Genomic DNA, 24,764 nt, shown 5'->3' with positions numbered 1-24,764 from the left:
ACAGACTTTCTGGATATCCTGTTCTGGAGCTTCACTATCTTGCTAGTGAAGAGAGTTTCCCTGATGTCCAGCCTGTATCTCTGAACCTGTAATTTGTCCTAGCTGTCTAACTCCTTCCACATGCCAGCTGTGCCTGCAGTGTGCACAAGCTAGACTTGCAGCTGCTAGCCATGAGACCCCCTTCAGCATGGAAACCAGTACATTTACCCTGGTTAACACAGTGTTAATGCCAGAGCCAGGTCCTTCTTCTCCATTATTCCCCATCAGCATCCCTGTATAGCCTGGTCTGGGCTCCTCCTGGAACGCCCCCAACACCAAAGCTCCTGCCTGAGTTCATGTGGTTTTTGCCAGCCCTGGCTGACTTGGGTGCCTGGTGGAGGCATAAGCCAGCAGAGGGCAGTGCCAGGGCAAATAAAAAAATTAAAAAATGTAGCACAATACAATACAATACAACACAACACAATACAATACAATACAATACTTCTCTTGCATTTGGGCCAGCATCAAAATCAGCAGCAATGATGATTTCATCGATGATGAAACAAGCATTGCTTGTTTCACACAGCATCAAAATTGTTGCTGTGTGAAACAAGCAATCATGAATCGACCCTTCTGCATGCTGAATTTACAGGAGTATTATATAGTCTTCTAACAGCATCTGCTTGTTTATTTAAAAATAAAACAACAACAATATAGCAGGACTCTGCTTGCCATAAATTCCATCTGCTGTACATATTTTGAGTGTTACCATTTCACAGAGATAATTGTCAGCATGATATCTGATAGATAGATGATAGAATCTGATGCATGGATGAGTTGGACAGTTGTTTTAAAGTCTTCTTTTTAATCTGAGTTTGTAGATTATTTTCTTACTTGAGTTACTACTTCTGCAACTGCTTTGTTTTGTGGTCTGTGTTCTAGTAATTATTACTGCTGATGTGACAGACACTTTTCAAAAACATGCATATACTGTGAGTGGAGTGACTACAGTGTTATTTTAAAATAATCCAGCTCTATAATCCTCAGATAGAAAACCTAATGATAGTCCTCTTGATAGGTATAATTTTCTAAAAGCACTGAAGAGACTGAAGTTCAAAGTCCCATTTTTACAAGTCACTCCGGTGCCTAAATCCCATTAGCTTTCAGAGACACCTTTTATGCTGAAGTTGTCTATAAAATGAAAATTAGAATGCTTCTAAAATTACACTTTATCTTAATAAATGGCATGTTTATTCCTGAGCCACATGCTTTGCTGACTACAGACAAAAATAACAGATAATAACAGGAATAACAGAGAAAATCCGTTCTTAATGACAGAGACACTTTTTATGTTGATGGTTCTGCAGTCAGGCAAAAGAAGACAGAAGATTTTGAATCTTATGAACGGTTAATTGGAATTTCCTCCATCACACCAAAAATGCAGCAGAGAAGACCATTTGACGTAGGATGCTTTAAAGCTCTGTTGTATTCCTGTAGAGTATTAGAGAATTCCCAGTGTTTTTACTGGGTCAGATCCATCCATCTCAGTTTCCTGTCTCCAACAATGGCCAAAAGCAAATGCTCAGATACAATTCGACCCTAGAAAAGGGCAAGTTTTACACTATAGTTACCCTGAGTACCCTCCCAGACTTCAACAGTTTGTGACTCAGAGACCTCCTCAGCCAGAGATGGTTTCTGTATTAGAAATATTCCATAGATCTCTTTGGCATGAACTTGATGTCTCCCCTGGAGCTCATGAAAACTTTTGCCATCTGTGACATCTTGTGGCAAGGTGTTCAATGAGCTTAGCTATGCTTTGCGTGAACCTTTCTCCACCTATTTTCACATGTTGCTCACTAGTTCTTGTATCAGAAGAATTCAAGTATTCAGGAATTCAGTATTGAAGTTATGGGCATACAATAATTATATACAGTGGCATAGCAATATCCTCTATTCTTTTCTTCGTTTTCTTTTCCTAATAATCCCTAGCATTCACTTTATCCTTTTGACAGCTACTGAGCTGACTTTTTCAGGGAATTGTCTATGTCTATTAGATTTTCATGATACTATCTGCTGTAAGAACCTAAAACTATTTTCTTGAAGCAGAAGAAAATGCAAGAAGCAAAGCAGCCCTCTCCTGAAAACAAAAGCCCAAACAAACACACAAAAATCCAATAAAAAACAACACAGGACTGATCTGGTACCTGGAAGAATCATTAAGCTGTTCTGTGTCATTTCTTTTGCGCTTCCATACAACACAGAAGAAAACACATGCAAAAATGTAGTTCACTGTTTATCAATGTTTACCAATGCTTTAAGAATTCGTTGTCTTCTTTTATCCATTTTTCTCTAGGCCAACTGCATTATTGTTACTGTGTGATACTTGACGTTTTTCCCATAGGGTAGAATCAGATTTTTGATAATAATGTCAGTTCTGTATTAAACTACAGCAGGGGTTATCAAACTTTTTGCCCCATATCCAGTCTCTCCAAATATGCTCAATGCCTCTCCCCCTGCTTCCTCCAGTTAGATCATCACTTAACTGAAGGGTGGAAATAACTCAGAAAATGTATCTTGGGAGGAAGCAACAGAATTCACCCCTTTCGAACAGAGACGGGAGCAGTGGAGAAGAATGATTGAAGCGGTATTAAAAAAGATCTGCTCTGAAGAGGGGAAATCAGGAGGAGGAGTGAAAACAGTTGATGACTAATGAGAGCCACTGATCATAACGCAGCTGAGCTCTCCACAAACATGCCCCATAGTTCCCTCAGGATACCTCTTGTGTCCCCCTGAGAGTGGTATGGTCCTGCTTTTATGAGACTGAATACAATTTCAAATGAATAATAGTATTTTTGTTGTGTCAGGGAATGCCAGGTACAGATGGAAGACCAGGCTTTCCCGGCATCGCTGGCCGTCCCGGAGACGTGGTGAGTTGGGCTGTTGTACTCTGCAATCACTTAACAATCTGGCTCCCAAACCCATGTCTCAAGCATCATCAGCAACCCTCATAGCATCTGCTATTAGTCTGTGGAGAGGTGGGCCTGGGTTTGTCCTGCCTAATCTGGAGCAGTTACCTGAGGCACCAGACACAGGAAGTCTCCCTTGCCTGCCTCCCTAGCCAAGAGTGATGCAGGCCTCTCCAGAGGCTGATTCAAACTCTTCAATGCTCCTTTTGTTTTAAATTGTTCAGAAATAAGCTCTGGTTTTAATTAGAAGGAAGCCAATAGGCTTGTAGGTGATTTTAATATATTTCTCCTGCTCAGGAACCCTGGGGACTGAGGGCATGCTTTAGCCAGAATGTCCTGCTGCTCCTTCCCTGCCACCTGCCTCTTGCTTGCAACAGCTGAGCTGTCTGCATTCCCAGAAGAGCGGACTGTATTGAGGGGCTGATCAAGCTTAGATATAACCTGCCTCAAAAATGGTTGTTTAGATCACCCACCTTCCCTTGTACAACCCACTGAGCAATCCCAGACACAACTGGGGTGGTTAATACTGATGTAGGAAGCAGCAGACAGGCATAGCTGATTTCAGTGCATTGAAGGAGCTTGCTGAGTTAATCCCTGACTAACGAAATGTTGCATGCTGATTTGTTCCTTGTCATTTGTGAGCTCTGTCAAAGGCAGTGGCACATATTTTCAAACATCAAATCCTCAGAGGGTCTGAGAGGAAACCAGCTGAACCTTTCTGCGATTTGATGGAGCTGGGAATCATTCCATGCCAGCATTTTACTTCATATATTTTGTAAAATTAGAGAATGCCATTTTCACAGTTTTTCTTTTTAAATCAGTTATGTTCATTTTTGTTATCACATGCAGGGTCCGAAAGGGGAGAAGGGTGACCCAGGACCTCAGGTGAGATTGGATGGATTTCATTCTTGTTGAGAAACCTACTTCAAATGTAGTGTTTAGTAAATGGGCTTTCCATCTGTAATGCTCTTGAAATAGGGTGAACCAGGACAGGATGGGACCAGTATTGTGGGACCACCTGGACCACCAGGACCACCAGGACCAATCACAGCAATACCTGAGGTAAGTATGCTTGTCGAGAATCTCAAAGTTCTTATAACTCAGCTTGAAGTAAAGAGGGCACAAGCAGTTAGCTAAGTGGAAATTCTAGTGTTGATGTTCAGGTCATAAATCCACTCCACAAAACAAAAATCTCAATATGTCTCTAAATCAAATGGATGTATTTTGAGAAGATGATATAGGAAGCAAAATGGGTAAAGAACTTACTAGAATCATGCGGTGATATTGAGAGTTTCTCTTGAACTCTGCACTTGATTCTGCAGGAATTGTGAAAGTTAAATAAAAATCAGCCAAGAAATACAAAACCAGGAACAAAACAAGGCACCTGAGGCATACCAGTATGTAGGAGAGAGATGCAACCCCCTTGTGCTCTCTGATGGGTATCCATTGTACAAACAAGAGCATTGACTCTGTTGTGGAAGCAATAACTGGAAGCATCAAAGGGTAAAATGTTCAACGTTCCTACAAACTACATCGTATCCCTCAGCTGCACATATATTTTCAGTCAGATTTGCTTTATGTACACCAGCCTTTGCAAAAGCAATACTAGTTAGCAGTAACAAAACCAAGAAATTAGGAGGAACCCCTTTTCAAACTGACAACAAAAATCTTTGGTAGTTAGCTTGATATGACATTGAGAACTGGAGAAGCTGTGAGTGGCCACAGGAAATTCTTCATGTTTGAGAGCTGGGGATGCCTAAACCAGCCAGATTCCTCCATAATACTGCATATAAATACAGTCAGAAATGACTTCTGATTACAAGGAGTGAAAATACCAGGCTGAGAAATCTGCATTAGGGGTAGCTGGGCACAGACATTGTCAGAAAGCTGACTTGCGCATTAATATTTTCTGTTGACTAAAGCAACAAGGCTTCTGCTTAGGCCTCAGCTTGTGACAGCAAATATAGCACAACTTGACATCCTATAGCCCATATAATCAGTCCCAAAGGAATTTGTTTGGTTTCTTCTTAGCTTGCCATGTAGAATTGTCATCTTAAGTGTGGCTCTAAGATCTTTGATGAATAGAAGTATAGAATCATAGAAATGTTGGCTGGAAGGGACCTCTGAAGATCATTTAGTTCAAACTCCTGCTCAAAGTGGGACTGTTACTGCACTTCGTCATGTTTCTCTTGGAGTTTCTGGCAATTTCCTCAACAGGCCTGAGAGGAAAATGTGGCCAAGTGAGAGAGTTGTGGTGTAAACCTTATGTTCTTTCTCCCAGTGCTGACACAATATGATTGTGGGACGTTAGTACTTACCAGTCACTAAACAGTTCTGTTTATAGTAATAACGAACCTGAATATGTTGTTCCTTAGCTCATTAATATTTGAAAAACACTGTGAGATCCTCAGCGGGAGGACAGCATGTATAAGAAATGTGAAAACATTACTGAAGCCGACACAGCTGGAGACTGCATGGTTTCTCCCTACATGTCGTGACAGTCACAGTGCACACATGTCAAACTAATGTGTAACTATCTCTGAAGGACCCTAATGTGCGTCCTCTTAATTGTCCAGAACTTCTGAAAGGACCAGCTTCACCATGTGTTACAATGACGTGCAGAGCCTAGTAGAAGCTGCATTACATCAGGTGCATTACAAACCAATGCAGAAACCTATTTCCTTCTCTAAACACCTTGGAGTTTAAGAAGTAGGCTGTCTTATGAAGTAAGGTGCATATGTACTTGGCTTTATGTACATTTGTGGCAAACAGGTATTGTGCAGGGATACAGCAAGTGTCATCTGTCCTCATATGCTTCAAAACCTATCCATTGTCAATCAGATAATTTCTCTGAGGATTTGGCAAGCTGGATTTGGAAGCAGTTGATTAAATGTGCGTGTGCACATGTGGGTGTTTGTGAATATATGTGAAATTGAGTTCTACCTACCTCACAAATGTTTGTAGAAGAACATAACCTTTGCTCATTATATATTTTCTGAGAACGTTAAATTGTTTAAATATATTTTGTTGATTCAGTCCCTCAGAAAAAAAATTTCCTTAGTTAGCATCAGCTGTGGGAAAGAACCACTGTGAGCAGACCTATCAGCTGCAATTAGAAATACAGAAGTAGAATAAATACCCGTCCTGACTGTTGCAATGTGGATATTGGCTTGATCTGGATGAAGGGGTCAGAGATCATTTACCATTTAAGTGATCCATGAGGCAGTCAGGGAGATTGTTCTCCAGATCAGGGTCTATTAGTTCGCTCACTCAACCATTGTCTTGCTAAAGACAACAATACTTCCTCAGCTCTGGAAGTCCAATGGACTGATCTACCAGAGTCAGAAGGAAATTTTCTTACTAAGGTCTGAGAAGCTACCACTAAACAGATTTTCTGTTGCTTCACCACAATTCAACAAATTAAAGAACCAGTGCGGTTTCAGTGTTGTTGCAATATTAAGGTCTGATCTGGGCAGTTGTGGCTTAGAGCCACGTTTCATCTGTAACTGTCAAAGAGCAGGCTGATTGAATTACGCTGAAAAATGAACCTTGATTTCCTCCTCATTTAACATGATCCCTACGTGCACTGAGGAAATTTGACTCCTGCAGACATGGGATATATGGCAGGAGCCACTTCTGACAATGGAAAAAGATAAGATAAATTAAATTTGAAGTCTGCAATGGACCCTGGCCATTTCCAGGCTTCTGCAGTAGCCATTGACAATTGTTGGTTTCAGAAGCTTGCAGCCATTTCTGTCTCCTGCAGTCCCTCTTGTTATCAATCTGAAAGTCTGCTCTGAACTGTTCTGTGTTAAAAAAGGTCTCTCAGTTTGCTATTGTCTGATATCCCAAAGTGATTAAACCAATATTCCTTATCATACACTGGTTATTTTGCTCTTTTGTAGCCTAATCTGATATTTTGAGCATTTTCATGCATGTAATTATGATAGCGAGTAAACCACATTAGTTGTTTCTGGGCTTTTACCACATCACATTAGTTGGGTACTGTGTAGAAATAATTTTGAATAGAGAGAGTTTATTAGATTTAAATACAAAAATTTAGAGCAATTAATTATCTCTGGTTGGCATTTTTCATCCATAGTTTAAGTAGAAGAAGTAAATGAAAGAAAGTCCTGGAGAAAGATTAATCTCTGGGGTGTAATGCAAATACCAAGAGATTTTGTGTTACCTGTGTTCTTTCTGTAATTATAATTGTGCATATTCATGCCACTTGGATAGGAAGCTGAAGGTGTGCTTAGAATCCACCTATACAGTCATACTAGAAAATATTGTTTCTTCATCTCTGTATCAATGAAGAAAATATGAAAAACAAAGTTGTCCTTACTGTGTAGCCAGCACTTTCTGAACTAATGTGCTGTGTTGAAAAGGTACATTGCTGGATTGTTGCTATTAAAGCTGTTTGCGCATCCCAAAAGGAAGGTAAATAACTATGTACCTGGAGCAGGCTGGAAAGGCCATGGACTTTTTTCCTAAACATAATTCTTGTACCATACGTTTTCATATATTCTTCAGCGCGGTGTATGCTTTACTGACTCTCAGCCACAGTTTCTATTTGCAGCTAAACTCTACTTATAAAATATACAAAGTGCCTAATCCCAAGCTCAACAAAGCCTTTGGGATTCTTTCCACTGATTTCAGTACAGTTTGGATTGGGCCCAGAAAGAATGAATACTGAGTAATTCCATACTAAAAAGACTGTTTAAACCCAGGGCTCCTGGAATTCTGCCACCAGCTATAGATAAAGCAGAACAATTGCAGCAGCAGGATTCTTTTATTACTGTCATTAAAGTAATAGCCCACATCCTGCTCTCTCTCTGGGACATGTAGGGCCTGGAATGTAATGGAACAAGAGGTATTTTGCTACCCAGGAGCAATGCAGTGGAGAGCTCACACGGACTGGGTGATGGAGTGCTGATAGCAGAACTGAAGCTGTTTTTCTGACTGCTTCAATAACAATTTTCCAGAGCTATTTGTAGCACATGAGGACAGGGAGTAGGTAGCAGCACCCAGTAAAAGGTAACAACTTTCAGCTGCATGAATCATGAAGCCAACAAGACCTCAAAATACAGAAAGTTGACCACACGCTGCCATGCTTCAGGTGCCATGGGTAAGATAAAATAAGATAAGATATGATGTGACCAAGCAGGTCTGTCCTCTGTTGTGTCCTTCTCGCATTCCATATTAGAAAACTACTATTCAGACACTTATAAGATAATTGGAAGGAACCTTGGGAATCATTTGATCAAGCCTCCTGCTCAAAGCAGGGATAGCTTCAAAGTTAATTTCTGAGTACTGCATTCCTAACAGGTGTTACAAAGGATTCTGATCTGATAGCATTGATCAGGACATGCTTACATGCAGAGGAGACATGAAGATTTCACAGTATCTTGGTGGCAACATGCTTATTCATGTGCTGCATGGAACCCTCTGGCACCTACAGGCAAACCCTGACCTCATTAAAGTCAGAAGGAGATTTTTGTTATGTTTAATGGGAATGTACTGCCATACCCAAAACCTGAAACTGAAATGGATAGAGTGGTTTGTCTGCTACACAAGCAGACTAGTTCAAAGCTCTGTGGGGATTCAGTACATATTTCTGAATCCAAAACCAGGTTAGAATAACACACAATAAATGAAACTGTTGGGTGAAAGAGGTGAAACAAATGACAAAAATTGAGTAAGGATCTCTTTTCACTTACAACGTTTATGTGGAGCAAGCGTTTATATATCATCCTGAATTGTAATGTATGACTAATTAAACCTAGTTAAACTGGAAAGCAAGCTCTCTGAAACCAAAATGAAAGAGGAAAGAAGCCTAATCACAACATCAGGACAAAAAGCTGATTGGGAACAGCCAATATGGATTTCTCAAGGGCACGTCATTCCTGAACAACCTGATTCCTTGTCTATGGACAAGGAACAGCCACTGGATGTTGTATACCTCAGCTTTAGCAAGGTTTTTGACACAGTCTCCCATAGTCTCATTATCACCAATTTGAAGAGCTATGGGTTGGATAAGTAGATAACAAAGGTGGGTGGAAAATTTTCTAACTGATGAACTCAAAGATTTGTGATCAATGGTGCAAAATCCAGCTGGCAGATGGTAAACAGTGGCATTTCTCAGAGACCAATACTGGGACCAATACTGTTTAATGTCTTCATTAATGACCTGGATGATGGGATGGAGAGCACTCTAAGCAAGTTTGCGGTCACCAAACCTGGGGCATGGTCAATATTCTGGAGGACAGTGCTGCTATTCAGAGGGACCTGGCAGACTGGAGAAATGGACTGACAGGAACTTCCTGAAGTTCAAAAAGACCATGTGCAAGGTCTTGCACTGGGGATGGAATAACCCTATGCAACAATACAGGCTGTTGGCAGATTGTCTAGGAAGCAGCTCTGCAGAAAATGATTTGGTGGTCGTGGTGGACAGAAGCTGGCAGTGTGCCCCTGCATTGAAGAAGGCCAACCACATCTTGGGCTATATCAGTATGACGGTAGCCAGCAGGTCCAGGAAAGTGGTCCTTACCCTCTATTCAACATTTATGAGACTGCACCTGGAGTGCTATGTCCATTTTGGGGCTCCCCAGTACAAGAAAGATATTGACATACTGCAGTGAGTCCAGCAGAGTGTCACCAAGATGGTCAGGGGGCTGGAGCACATGAGGTATGAGGAGAGGCTGAGAGAAGTGGCTCTGTTCAGCCTGGAGAAGAGAAGGCTAAGGGGAGACCTTATTGCTGTCTACAAATACGTGATCAGAAGTTAAGGAAAAGATGGAGCTAGACTCTTCTTGGAGGTACACAGCAATAGGATGAGAGGCAACAGACACAAGCTGGGACATGGGGAATTCCAATTAGATATTAGCAAAAATGCTTTTACCCTGAGGGTAGTCAAACACTATAACCGGTTGCCCCAAAATGATGTGGCATCTCTATCCTTGGAGGTGTTCAAGACTCAACTGGACAAGTACCTGAGCAACCGGATCTAATTAGACCTGCTTTGAGCAGGGTGTTACACTAGGTGACATCCGGAAGTCCCTGCCAACCTATGATCACAAGCTGTAGAGATACACAAGTTAGTGCTGAGCTTACTAATTCCACACTCTGTTCAACCTTCCTGAGACTCAGAGCTGATTAGCTTAGGTGCTGCACCACATTCCAGTGTATATACTGTTTGGAAGATCCAATCTAGTTTCTTTGAATGCTCTGTATTGCACTGAGCAGGCACAGCAGCTTGCTCAGAGTTAACTTAGGAATCACTATATGGTGCACCACTGTGTGATACAGACATGTCCAGAATATAACTATAAATTTGAATCTACAACAAGGTGTGTGCGGTCAGACAGTTTCACCATCTCAGAATGTCACTGATGTCTAAAACTTTTATTTTGATCTCTGTCTTACAATGATGTCAGGTCATGGCATTTTGTTTTAGAGTTTTCAAATCCTCCCCCCAGTTAGGGGTTTTATGAGGCTGAGTTCATGAAAGTTTTTCATTCAGAGATCTTTACATATAAAGCGTAACACAAGTGCTAGGTTTTGTTATTCCAGTTGCATGACAAAAATTAAAATCAGAGAGCATTCTCTATTGCCTCATTTGTGTTTCTTCTACCCATAGTTATAATGGGATGCTTTAACTGTGTGTGCATTTCCAAAAATGTATGTCTATTCCAGATAACCAATTTAGCATTTGAAATAATCTGTTCCTTATCCACTTTTTTTAGCTACTACTGAATGATACAGATGGAATTTTTAATTCCACTGGAATTAAAGGATTGCTTGGGCCTCCAGTGAGTATATGCTGCTTTATTAAGTGTTCAAATTTGCTTGGTCTTCAATATCTCCTTTTGAGTACCATCTACAGCTCAGTTTCATACGCCTCAGAAATGTGTGTGTAACTCCTGCTAACTTCAGAAAGAAGCTGTGCAGGAGTACAACAGGGCAGAACTGAATCCTGTATGGATACATTAATTTTCATATATTTGTACTGAAGAAAGAAATTAGGGAGATTGGCTTAGCTCTGGATCTGAACTATATGTTCAGAATGACAGAAATGTGGAACTGATGCAAAAATAGGGACTCAGATTTACATAGAAATTCTTCCATTTTTTTCTCATTTTTCAAGTCATGAAATGTTGGAATAAAGTTTTTTTTCACTTCTACTTGAGTCTGCAATTAGGAATGCTAAGCTCCAGTGTATGAGTTTTGTCTTACAGCAATTAGAGTTGTGGATGTAAAGCTGGAAATCTCATGGGAGAACCACAGATGTGAAATTTCAGGCCCTATTTTGCAGCCAGGAGTTTATCACATTTCAGTCAAATATTTGAAATTCTGGGTGCTTCTTGGTACTGATTTCAAATTCCTAGGGCTAGATCCACAGAGAAGCCTACCTTCTTTGTGCTGTGGAGTCTATGCAAAGTTAGAGCAGAACTGGCCTGAAAAACAACAATATATTGCACTTTGCAAAATTTTACTCCCTAAAGCTAAGCATTGTGCTTCACAATGAGTTTAATTTGCAGCATGTTGTGTGTTTTATTTTATCTGCTTTCATGCTGATTTGTATGCTAGGTAAAATCACAAACAAGATAAGCCCAGTTCTCCTCCTCAAGTTCAATTCCTGTCAAAACAAGGAAGACTAGAATGTGTGTACCTGATAACAGAATTTGACTCTACATAGCCACAGTGAAAAAAGATTCATATTATTGATATAACTGCCCCCAAACAAATTTTTTTTGAATCTGTTAGTGAACTGAGGGGAAGGACATTAACTCCAATAATAGCTTTCAACCCTGTGTCTGTGTGACTGTTAGCCCAACATCCCTCTTTTTCCCTTTTCACATGGCAAGAAGGCGCTATTATAGTGGCTGCATCCAGCTCTGCTTATGGTAAAACAGCTTTCTTAGAGGAGCATTTTGCTGTGTTTCCTAAAGACCTGATTCTCCTAAGCCCCAGACATAATAGGATGTGAGGATACGACGGGCCCTCTCGTGTGAGCTCTGTTACTGCAGGTGGTTGCCAATCAAACCTTAGATGACAGGTGCCCAAAACGATGTAGATGAGTGGGTTCATGAGCCCAGCCAAAATGCAGTGATTTGTCATACTGATTACAGTTAGTCCCAAGAGAATGAAGTAGGTCTTGTAACTTAAAGTGCAGTTGCTATGGAAACTTTGCATCTTTGGGAACCTGCACCTCTGAGTACTCCCCAGTTAGGAAGGAGGAGCAGTCTCGTAGTGATTCATATAATATGCATCCAGGTAAAACTAGAGCTAAGGGGGCTCTCTGTGGGTATCACAGTGGGGCAATCTTAAATATGCCCAGTGCAAATCCAAATCCATGTTTCTACTCACAATCTAGTGGACACTATTTTGTGATCCACAGATAACCAGTAGCTCAGTGGCAAAGGCCAAGGGAGGGCTACTCTGTTCCCTGTGATGGACACTGGAAAAGACTCAAAGGAGGCTGAGTTTTGGTTGCCTTTGATATGTGGAAAATGTCACCTTTCTTCTGCTTCTCCTGGATCTCTGTCCCTTCAGTTTTGGAAAGTAAACTCTAATGTTCCAGAATAAGTTGTAAGATCAGGGTACTGTGGAGTGTTTGCAACCTACCACTGGCTGAAAGAAATTCTTCTTCCAGTTTCACATCAATTAATATTCACAAGTTAGGAGGTACGTGTAAACTGCACTGTCTGTTTTGCAAGTCCATAATATGTGTTTGTATGGGGGTGGGGTTTTTTGCATTTTGCAGGGGCCAGATGGCAAGCCAGGTCTACCAGGATTTCCTGTAAGTATTATGTTCCTGGGATTTAAATACATATTCTTGAATATACTTTAATATTTTAACATTTATGTAGTACAGAACTTATACAAATTCTGATAAATTCTCATATGGGAAAACACAGGTCTTTATGCAGTCAACAGGATATTATGGTTGTGGTAGAAATGAACTCTGTGTTAAGATCTTTCTGCAGTTCAGATGCAGGCATATGATCTCAGGATCCTTTCTGTATTGCCTAACCAAGAAGAAAGCTTGAAAAACTGACAAATAATGTTGACAAAATGCTGGCAAATTGCCCAGAATTCTACGGGAGGTTGTTTACTGAGTCCTGGGTATTGTGGACTGCACCGGAAGCCAAAGGGGGGGAAAACAAAAACCTTAAAAAATTCTTTTTAGTTAAAAATGAGCTGGTAAGATTTAGAAAGTGATTCAATGAATTGTATCATCTCTCTGGCATTAACAGAATTTCTATAGAAATGAAAATACCATTCTTGTCCTTACCTCAGCTCTTTTCTCTAGCTCTTTACTAATGTAGAAATCATGTAGACTTGAATTTGATCCTTGATGGGAGAAATTCTGACCTGAGCCAAATGTTTTCTTCACATAAGATACAGAAATGATCATTTTTTCATACATATAATCTATATTTCAGATAAAAATATTTTTAAAGTATTGTTCCTTAAAAATGTACCTTCAGAAATTCTTCTGAAAATCAGTCTGGCTGAATGCAGTGAGACAGAATAGAGTAGGGAGGAAAAAGAGAATTTTAGGCTGAATTTTCACTTCTATTAATGTTTGCTTATTTCCATTTGTGAATGTGTGTATCTTCTACATTGGTGAAAAATATCAGGGGGTTAGTTTTGTTGTTTTAACAGATTCTCCCTATCTGATATTTGTTTTAGGGAATAAAGACAGCAATTTGGTTTTATAAAAATGCTTAGATTACAACCAGAGTGATTTAAAGTTCAAGATTTCCAGTTATTTAAAATTACATTTAGTAAAATGGCCCAGCTCCATATTCTCAGCAGATCTCACCATAGATTTATTTATGTATTCACTTTTACTTAGGGCCCTCGGGGACCAAAGGGAGATACTGGCTTACCTGGACCACAAGGACCTAAAGGACAACAGGTAAGAGAAAATAAGTAGGGAAAAGTACAAGCTGCAAAATGTGTTAGATAACAAATATTTGATGACATTACAAGTTTTATGATTTTAATTTTGTTAGGGACTGGGCTGTTAATAAGTTTATGTGAAAAATTTACTAAGTGGAAATTGAAGCAATGCTGAACAAAATACCTCGATATATTACTGAGAGCTAACATTCTGTCCCCGGCACTGAAATTCTGCAATGCAGTATGCACTTATCAGAATAAGTTTGCATAAACATTAAACATGAGGTGACCTTTTCTTACAAGCTGATCATCTGTGCTGACAGCCTGGGATCCTAGCTGAAAGGCCAAGTATATAAGGATGTTCTTTTCCTCCTCCTGCCTTAGCACAAAGGGCTTTGCCTACAGAAGCATATTACAGTGTTTCTGCTCCCAAAGAAAGTGTAAGACCTGCAGAAGTCCTTCCTCTGGATTCTTTCTCTTATTTCTACACAATCAGGTTTATGTTGTAGCATTGCCGAGATACGACTAAGGACTGACTCTGCTGTTTTGTAAATATCCCAGTTGTTCTACTCTTCTCCCCTTCTCCTCCACCTGCAGGAAGCAGGGGAGAAGGACAAGTTATTACAATCTTGGGGATAAGAAAAACAAAAACACTGTCCTCTTATTCTTTGTGTTTGTAAGTAGCTGACCTCACTCTCACAGGTAATATGAAGGTTTGGGAATGGTTAATTACCGTTTGAAATGAGATTGTAGATGAACGGCATCTTCAGTGCTTAGGAGGAAACATCCCAGGCCACAAATGCCAGTCCCCTTTTGGCACAGGGATTCCTGTTGTTTTATCCAGTGTGTAAAATCATCAAGCTCAACCTTAAAACCAGTTAAATGTTTTTTTTGGTATGGTTGGGGGGGGGGGGGGTTGTTTGCTTTTGTGGGGGGAGAGGGGGACTTCTACAGTCCCTACTGGAAGCAACTCAAAATTCTGAAGTCATTATATTATACACCCACCAATGACATGGTGATTCTCAGGCCGATTATGAGGCATGAACACCAGATTATGCTCAAGACTGATGAGCTCAGGAGGTGCAATGAAGCTGCATAGACCCCTAAGAATATTCCCCTTCAAGAATCATGAGAGGCTTCTATTGCAGCCTTGGGTCCATAAGGCTTCACAGAAGACAAAGTCAGTGAAGCCAACTTCAGGGAGACTCCAAAGTGTGCCTTAAATATGCAGAAGATGAAGCACAAGGGAAGTTCTCTGAGTCAGGCTGCCAGTGCAATTGTTACGTTCAAAGCAGGTGTTTTCCATTAGAGATCTTGGGAGAGCTATTGTGCCAAGCTGCTCAGACTGCCTGTGTTAGGAGGAGGAGAGTTACAGGCGAGGTCTAGAATTGGAACCATTTGCACTGGGGAATGAAAATTCATGGTTGTGGTGCCATTATTGAATGGAACTACACCTTGAAGAAGTGAAATGCAGAGGTTCATAATGCTGAGAAGTAACCTTCTGTAAAGGTAATGAGGCTGCATCATGCTCCACCTGTTTGGAGAGAAAGACCCATGCCTTCCTGATAGTCTGGTTCTTTCTAGTTAGTGTTCTATCAAGATTTTCCATCTCCAACGGGGCTTCCTGACCAGTATCTAAGCTGATAGTCCACAGAAAGATGCCAATAGCTTATCTGCTTTTGGAAGAGGTTTCTTTTGGACCCAGCATATGTTTCGTGGGGTTCGTCTGATGTATGTGAGAGCAACTGAAAGTCAACCCTACTCACACTGATTTCACATTATAGCGTTTTTGTCTGACTAATCTGTCACACTTGGAACAGCAACATTGCTGCTTTGACTCTTCCTGCTTCATTGACGGTTCCTTTGTAAACACTGTAAAATACTTTGATAATTGCAGGGTGAAAAGGGAGAACCAGGAGCTCTCATTGCTGCTGATGGATCTTTAACTGAATTATTAGGAAGAAAAGGGCAGAAGGTGAGCTAACACTGCTTTGTGTTCCTCCAGAATATTTGATGGCCTTATTGCCAGCCACCTCTGCTAGATATTGCAGAAGTTCTCTCTGTCATCTGTGTGTTTGTCTATCCCCAACAGGGTGAAGCTGGAGTGGTAGGACAGGCGGGACCAATGGTAAGACATTTTCAAAGTTTAGTGGATTCTTTTTTGATTTTGCTTGGTTTTACAGATATCACTAAATATAAAGATAGTTTGTTTTAGCGTTTCGTTACCTCAACTGTCTGTCACAGTTGACTCTCTTGACTCCTTTGCTGTTGTAAATGAAGTTTCCTGTTCTGATAAGCAGTCTGCTGTGGTTTCCTCACTTCCCTCTTTCACTTCTAGCTGTGGCTGCTGGCACGTGTCTTGTGTAGTTGCTAACATTTGTCAGGGAAGGGATGGAGTTTTGACACAGGAAATAGTGAAGGTGGCTCCAGCACAGCACAGTCAGAGGCTTCTCTTTATTTAAGCTAATAAACAAAAAAAGCCTGTTTCTAGTCATCTTGGTTGCTAAGTAAGGCTCAGATTTGCATATTCTTTAAGGGCTCAAATATGAGAAAGTAAATCAGAAAAATGCCCCACACATTTTGGGTTTCTTTTTTCAAACCCCATCATTGTATTTGGTGGTGAGGAAAGGTGGGTTGACTCATTTTGAAAACTTGGGGGTGCAATACTGAAGTTTATATCTTTTAGAGTCCACTAGTGATCTAATGTCTGCTTTAAAAACAGACATTAACATTGATCATATGGGCAGAAGATACTTTCAAACAGGAAATGAAATAAAAGTTTGATAAAGGTCCTACTATCTTGGAACAGTTTCAAATGTCATTAGTCAGAGGTGCTCTAAATTCTGATAATGGTGTTGTTGTGAACATTATTTTCACAAGTTAACCATTCCTGAATTTCGCATCTAAGGCAGTCATCAGTTTTAGCATGATAAAAATATACAAGGCAATGCTAGTGAACAATATTCAACTTGAGGTTATATAATCTTAAATTTTACCTCTCCTGTGGAATTCATTCTGGAATGCACCTTGGTTTTTTTGTTAATGACAGCTGCTAATTGCAAAGTACTATAGCAATTAATCTATCAACTTCAGTTTGATGCATAAATCATTGAATACATTTTCCATGAATGTAGATTGTTTTTCAATTAAATGATATTACATAAAGTAAAGACAAACACTTGCCAGTTTGGGATAAAAGGATTTGGTAAATGACAACTCTCTCAGTTTGGCAACGGCTTAATTCAGAAAATGAATTGGTGAGAGACTGGTATTTAAATCTCAATGATATTCCTTGATCAAGATTCTGTTATCAGATGAGATGCAAAATTCTGAATATGCAAAAGATTCCTTGGGATCCTTCTAGCTCTTAACTTGTCCATGCTTCCCATATGCCTTGAGCTAAGAAATAACAGGGCAACAGCACTGGACTCTAAATAAGATTCAGAGTGGCACAGAATTCAGTTCTGCCACAGGCTTGCTGAATTATCCCATGCAAATAATGCTTCTCTTCCCTCAAGTGCAAAGGGAAGGAAATATTGGTTAATTTTGTAAAGCGTACTATGGATAGAAAACCTCAAAATGTGTAGGTATTCAGTTTTAGTATGCTGAGGGACACTATTCTGGTGTCCTTCATTTTTGCTTTGCTGACCCTATTTACGCCTTCCTATGAAGCTACCTAAATCCCCTGTATCTTCAAACCGCAGAAAGACAGTTCAGAAGGAGCGGGTGCTTATTCCCATTCTGCAACAGCAAAAACATATGAAACGCTCCTGTTCTTATTGTCACAGCCCATGGAGATGAGCATGAGATGTTTTAGGGGATTTCTTGCATAGTCTTTACACAGAACTCTACAGATTGGTGGGCTTAGCTGCAGTGATGCTCAGTGATTTCTCAGCAGTGATTTAATCAGAAACAAGAAAAAAACTGCAAAGTGAAATAACTGTGAGTTCAGCTTCATGCTGTGCACTATTCATAGCTGGGAACCAAACAGTTCTTCTGGTCCTCCCCAGACAGGCCCCAGAGGTGTCAGTAACAGCAAGGCTTCAGTGCAACTATGGAGAGCACTTTTTTCAAAAGACTCTTTGCTGTCAGCACTATCCTGTGTGAAGGTGGTTGTTGCTTCTCAATGAAAATATGTACTTCAAGTAGGTGAGGCAAACTGAAAAGAGCAAAAATGGATCAGAAAGTATATTGTCACTGTTTCCAATACTGCTGCTGATACACTTAAATAGGGAGAAAAATGAGGAGAAAGAGGACTTGTGGTTTTGGAGCTAAGCAGAGCAAAAGCAGAAAGGATTTATGTATCTAGAGCATTTCCATGGATCCTTAACTTGCCAAATTTTGCAGATCACTGCTTTTCTTTCCTGCATTTCTTCTTTTTGTCTTTTCTCACTGTCTGTTTTCACCTTATTACTTCTGATTTGATTTCTTTCACTCTTCCTTTTTTGTATAATTCATCTTCTATTCCTTCTTAGTCTCCACATTCCTAATTAATCAAATCAAGAGGATCGACTGACAAGATGAGGATTTCCTCGTTTTTCAGTTATTTGCTAGTCATCCTTTGAAGTAGAAGTCATGATGCCAACAAAAGTTGGTGACTTAAAGTGACATGCCCGAATTGTGGTAGGCAGTGCAATTGCCAGTCTTTCTTCCATCAGCATAGGTCTGCATTAACCACCATATTGCAGGTAACAGCAGAAGGTTTGTTACAATAAACACACTGAAAGTACTGTAATTTCTCAGGATTAAATATATAAATTGTCACCTGTGAGAGGTATCTACATGAGATCTGTAGACAGAAAGACTATTTAACCCATAATTGTTTTAGGTATTTGAAGTACCATTTTCAGATTTTATGCATCCCACACACATGCGGTCTTCACCTTCTGTCTTCTATGCATATGTGGAATCACTGCTGAAGTTAAAACACAAGAGTCATAATGCCAAAGGAGGAATATCCCTCAGCATTTCACCAGGCTGGAAAAAATGAAAATGAAACCAGAAAGGCTGACACACACATAAAGGGATTGTCTAGACTCTGGTGGTTTTGTTGAATCTTGGGAAGCTGACAGCAGGATAGAAGTTTGTGGTTTTCCTCAGGTTTGCTGCTTTGTATTGACTCACTTGCTGGCTGTCTAGAGATTACATGTTTGTAAATACCGAACCATGGATGACCAATAGTCCTGGACTACTTTTCCTGAGGGGCCTGCTTGTGCCTTCTTTCTATAGTCACTTGTATCAGTCAGTGTGGTCTGATGGGTCACTCTTGTGTAAGGAAGTATCTGCTCCGTTTCAACTATTAGCCCTGAAAATCCACATACCAAGGATGGCAGGAGATATGTAGTCATCTGATGATATATAAAGTCTTGGATTGGTGCACAGACATTTTCTCACAGGCTGTGACACAAAAATATTTAGAAAAAACATCTAAGCCAAAAGCAGATATACCAAGCATACACCTATTTAGCACCACTAAGAGAGACTGCCTTTTTTCTATTGATTGATAGGTTTAACTTTCCTTCATACTTTGATGCCTGGCAACTCAGTTTTGAACTTTACACACTATCATTGGCTGAGAATTCAGACTTCATTTCAGAGGACCAATCTTCTTCCAAGCCAGAGTTCATTTTTGTATACATACCTCTCAGTTTTTGAGATCCCTTAGAATAGTGAGTAGAGAGCACATTATGTGCATTGTCTGCAGACCATCACAGATTGAATTATAATGCAAATGTGACTATGACTATGATATCCTTTCTAAATAATCAAACATATGTCACAGTTTTGTTCCATTTAAAGTTTATTCTGTTTTATTCTTCTCCATAATCACATTGTCTTTTCTGTCCAGGGACCAATAGGACCTGCTGGACCCAAAGGAGAGCTTGGTTTCCCAGGACGCCCAGTATGTATTAAGCTCTCTGAAATGGAATAAAGATAGAACAGTCTGCTTCTGAATGCATACTAAACTATTTCTACTTATTTCAGGGCCGCCCAGGACTGAATGGACTGAAAGGTGTGAAAGGTGAACGAGGTGAAGTATTACATGTAAGTTCTTCTTATATATTGCAATTAATTCAAAAAATGTTGTTAAAATTTTAAGTCAAATCTGATTTATATGAATCCCTTTAAAACGATAACAGGACTAAAATAGCCAAAAAGATCTAGAAGTGATGATGTGCTTCTGTTATTTTTCCTATTTAAAAACTGTCATTGAAAAGTCAAAATCTGGGTACCTCTGGACAGTTCTTACAGTTATACATAGTTCTATCAGCCCCCAGGTGTGAAAGTTATATGTGTGATTCACTGTCAGCATAGGTTCAAATAGGCAAAGGATATGAGATTGCAAATTCTTTCTATTTATGTAGGAGTTTCTAATGCAAGTTGTCAGTGTGACCCCTCACACAGCTCTTGGGAGCTCATACTCACATGCTAACTATGTAGCATAGGTACCAAGACCACCTGAGCGTATCTTTAATGAAGAGTCACCTATCCTGCTAACAAGTAGGTAACTGTCGACACCTACTACCTGCTTTAGCTGTAGTGTTGTATCCAGAATAATAGCTACTGCCTAGTGCTTGGAAGATGATAGAACTTGCATGCCCACCTACATCCTGTAATTGTGGAATGAAAAATGATAAACCAAGGTCCTGGTTTGGCAATTCTGTACTTATGAATAACATTCATACAAATAATCTCATGGCAAATAGTAAGAATGGACTATTCAACAATAAGCACTGCTTAGCATAAGCAGTAAGTTTAAGAATAGCATATATTTTACTTGGCAGAGTAATCTGTGTGGTTGTTCTGATGCCATGGGGAGATCTGTGCTAGAAAAATTAGTACCTATACCACAGCAGCAGTCAATAATATTTTATCTGCGTCAGAAAGGGGCTGAAAAAAAAGACAAGGGACTTTTACTGTATTATCATAGAAATCGTAAGAAAGCAAGGATCAGACAGGCATCAGGAAAGATTATTAATTCACTCTCACTGTATTTCAATAGAACACTATCTGTAAATGAATTCTGTTGTATGAGTCTTATGGTTTTTCTTTGTTTAAAAAAAAAGCAAACAGCACCCAAACTGTGAAACATATGTGGTGTGTATCTGGACAGTAAATTTGAGATGATATTGCTTTCTCTGACTAATAGGAAGACTGAGAATTGACTTGGTAAGTATCTTGGTACCTTCAAGGAATAGAAAGACTATGTATTAATGGTTAGAGGAAGGTTTAACTACAATTTTAGGTACTGGGAGGTGAAACTAGACAAATCAGACAAATTCTAATTGGATGGAAAAAAAACAAAACAGAAAAGATGATTAGCCACTAGCAGAAAATACCAAAGGAATAAGTATATTTTCCATTTCTTGATATCTTCAAATTGCATCAAGGTACCTTTTCTGGACTGTCTGCTTTAACTAAACACAAATTATGAGTACAAGGGTAACTAGATAAAGTATATCAGGTTGGGAGATTAAAACAAACAGATAAAGAAAACAGGTTACATGCTCTAGTCATCCTTTCTGGAGTGCTAAAGGAAGATAAAATCTAATAGAATTCTAAAAGTATGAAGTCATTGATGAGATGATGTGCAACATCTCACGGAAGATGGCCTCAACGTAGAGTAGCATGTTTTGGCCACATGGCCAGGATTTTAAAGGCCACAATAAGGAATCAGCATAGCTTTTGTGGGGGACAGTCATGTTTTCACTGTAGTAGATTTCCTTGAAGGTGCCAATTAACATGTAGTTATCTGCTTGACATTTGAAAGTATATGAATCTCAGTGGTTTTGAGAATCCCAAAACAGTCTTAGGGACCAAATAGGGTTTTCCTTATGATGATATGGTTGGGAGAGCCAGTGGTATTATTTTAGATTCAGTTTGTATTGGTTTTGGTTTTGGGATTTGAGTTATTGTTTCCTGAAACAAACAATCTTAGGCCACTTTGTTCCCTACAGAGTGCTTTAGGTTAAATATGAAAATTCACCTGGCAGCTTAGGTTGGCCTCGGAAGTAAATGTTCAGCTTCCCCCCTGGCCTTTTAATATAAAACTCCATGATTAAATTGAGCCTTTTGGGCCCCTTGTCCTTCTTTCCCTAGGTTCAACTGTATTGCATGTGAAAGGTTCTGTCTAATGTCTTCCTTACTTAACTTTCTCTTATCAGGGTCCCCCTGGCTTGCCTGGGCCCCCAGGGCCCCCTGGACCTCCAGGGCGTATAGTTCATATCAAAGGAGTAAGTATGACTAGAACTCAGTTGCTGATCTGTCACTGTAGCAGAAATATGCAGCTCTTGAAATGGTTCGCAAAGTGAATCCTCAAAAGTTGTTTCAGGCAATACAGTTTACAGTGGTTTACCTTGCTTGTGTGCATGTGGAAAAATCTTTTAAACAGAGCCACTGTGGTGTAAGAGTTTTGCCCCACACATGCAGACTGAGACCTACTGGTGGAACCATGAGAGTTCTCTATCAACAAGCTGAAATCGCTGTTCAGGATGCCGACTTCAGTCTCCAGGCCTTGTCCTGACATTTCTTTTAGATCTATTTGTTATATCATTTACTGTATTATTGCCTATGTTCATTAAATTCATTTCCCTTCCTATTTTCAATAGACAGTTTTCCCAGTCTCTCCCAGACCTCATTGCAAAATGCCAGTAAGTCATACACACAATCTGCTCTTAGCAATATGCATGGCCATGACAATACATAACCCCGGTAGCTATATACATAACCACAGTAGCTGTGCAGCTTTCCCCCTCCCCGCCTTCTGCTTTGCACCAGTTATAAGATGTATTTTACCCACCCTTCAAGATAACAGATTTCCAAGTGTTTAGATATTCAGAAATGAGCCACACACAAAATGTGTAACAGAATTACAAACATGGGAACCTTTTGCATAAAGCGCTTTGATTATTTGGTTGCCCTAACTCTCTTAATGCCTTACCAAGCCCCATGTTTCCATAGTGTAAGATTTGCTCTTGGGAGCTGAATGCTTACACATACATGTACACACATTTTTCATGTGTATATATAAATAATGTCTCCATGTAATTGTGTCTTTGGCTGTTTTCAATTTCCCTGTCTAAGCGGACGTAAGATTTCTTATCTGTTTCAATATGGCACAGAACATTGAGTGGCAAAGACTGATCCTTATTTGACCCTCAAATGCAATAGATCTATTTATATTTAAACCTTTATTATCTCATGAAAGCCAGCAGGTGAAGTTCTGCCCCTGCTTTCCAAAGTGAATGGCAAAGCCTCCATTGTCTTCAAAAGACCTGCAATTTTGCTATATCACAGAAATTACATTCCAGAATGAACTGTGAACAGGGTTCAGTCATGGTAGAACTTTCCCTACAGCAATATGGTAGTGTTAAGCCATGGGCTAGGTATTTGGAAAGGATTCTGTCTTTGAGAGCCACAGTCCTCCCCTGAATACTGTGATGTGCAGCACGGCTGCTCTACTTTTCCACCCTAGGGTAATTTTTCATTTCTACAGTTTTGGTCTACCACTTTCAGGCATCATTTTCCTAACTCTTTGAACTCCTCCCTTAAATCTTCCCATTACCCCTATATAACTTTCTACATGTCCGTCCCCCCCTCCCCCCCCCAAAAAAAAGTTCCTCTGGTTTAGTCAGCTTCACCTGGTCAGTTCTTTGAAACCTAATTGTACAAGGCCCTGAGCAACCTGCTGTAGCTGACCCTGCTTTAAGCAGGGTGGTTGGGCTAGATGACCTCCAGAGGTCCCTTCCAGCCTCCACTATCTATGATTCTCTGTGGAATGATTCAAATGATAGAGGCCTATTTTAACTGAATTTCAGATAATAAAAAGGTTGCCTTTCAAGAAAAGTAAAATCAGTGAATAACAGTAACTTGTATGTACAGAAATAATAGAAACTTGTAGTTATAAATACCTCTTCATGCATCTGAGTATGCTAGATAGCTTTATCCTACTTTTGTGAATAATTTCCTAAACCTATCCAAGTTTATAGATAAGAAGTCTGCTGTACATGCCTACATAAATGAATATCCCTAAAGAACTACAGACTGAATCCCACAAGTTTTCCTCATGTGAACTGAACTTCTGAAGTTAATGGAACTATCCATGTGAGTAAAGACTTCTAAGAGCTAATACTATAGGATTAGTCAGATACAGCAGCTGTATGTTGGATTTTTTTTAGTATGCTTGTTTCAATTTATATGAATAGTACTAGTTAGTACTAAGATCTGTCCATTTCAGAACACTCTGCCACATTTTAACTCCTGCACTGCCCATATTTTGAAGACAGAAAGTGGAGGTAAGTAGCATGCCCATCATTACAGGAGAATGGAGTCAGAATAGGATAGAATAGAATTGGAATAGAATAGTTTCTGCCACCCAATTTTGATCCCAATGCATACAGAGCATAGGATCATCAGACAGGAGGTATAATTATGATCTGATGAAAAAATTACAAACACAGTCTGTTATCTTACAGTCAAAAATCAAATCCTGCTTTCAAATGCAGTGACATAAATTCAGAATCATTCATGGAGAATAAGTTGAATTTTCTGATGTTTCACTACCATGACTGAGAGTAGGATTTGCTAATGCTTCAAAAATGCATGTTGTTACCCTCTTGCTAAAAGCATGTTGCATGTGGAAGGCAGCACAATACTGAAAAAGGCTTCATTGGCTAATACAGACCTCATCAAACTGGAGATAATCACAGAGCATTGTTATAATATTTACTGTGATAGCATGCAAATGTTCCATGCTTTCCACTATGCACTTGAATCAGTCAATATGCATGGATAATTTTTAATTAATTTCTCTTTGTCTGTAGGTGAACACTCCTTACCCGGGAAATCAAGAAGCTCTTAATGTCCAAGGTGAATAATTCTTTTCTTGAAGCTTGCTTTAAATAAGCT

General features: G+C 39.7%; 1 protein-coding gene across 2 annotated transcripts in view; it reads left to right on the top strand.

The window, feature by feature from the left end:
* Positions 1-24,764, top strand: part of COL15A1 (collagen type XV alpha 1 chain) — a 151,579-nt gene that overhangs the window by 108,234 nt on the left and 18,581 nt on the right. For both annotated transcript variants that reach the window (XM_026115040.2, XM_064506809.1), the window contains 13 exons: positions 2,844-2,906; positions 3,795-3,830; positions 3,924-4,007; positions 10,691-10,756; positions 12,712-12,747; positions 13,810-13,872; positions 15,754-15,831; positions 15,949-15,984; positions 19,705-19,758; positions 19,842-19,901; positions 22,022-22,090; positions 22,466-22,507; positions 24,680-24,725. In XM_026115040.2, the coding sequence (XP_025970825.1) occupies positions 2,844-2,906; positions 3,795-3,830; positions 3,924-4,007; positions 10,691-10,756; positions 12,712-12,747; positions 13,810-13,872; positions 15,754-15,831; positions 15,949-15,984; positions 19,705-19,758; positions 19,842-19,901; positions 22,022-22,090; positions 22,466-22,507; positions 24,680-24,725 (733 nt within the window). The remainder of the gene's footprint in view (positions 1-2,843; positions 2,907-3,794; positions 3,831-3,923; positions 4,008-10,690; positions 10,757-12,711; positions 12,748-13,809; positions 13,873-15,753; positions 15,832-15,948; positions 15,985-19,704; positions 19,759-19,841; positions 19,902-22,021; positions 22,091-22,465; positions 22,508-24,679; positions 24,726-24,764) is intronic.

This window comes from Dromaius novaehollandiae, chromosome 2 (genome assembly GCF_036370855.1).
Source record: "Dromaius novaehollandiae isolate bDroNov1 chromosome 2, bDroNov1.hap1, whole genome shotgun sequence".
NCBI classification, from domain to species: Eukaryota; Metazoa; Chordata; class Aves; order Casuariiformes; family Dromaiidae; genus Dromaius; species Dromaius novaehollandiae.
Note: the sequence above shows the minus strand (reverse complement) of the source record. Positions and strands in the feature narration are given on the sequence as shown.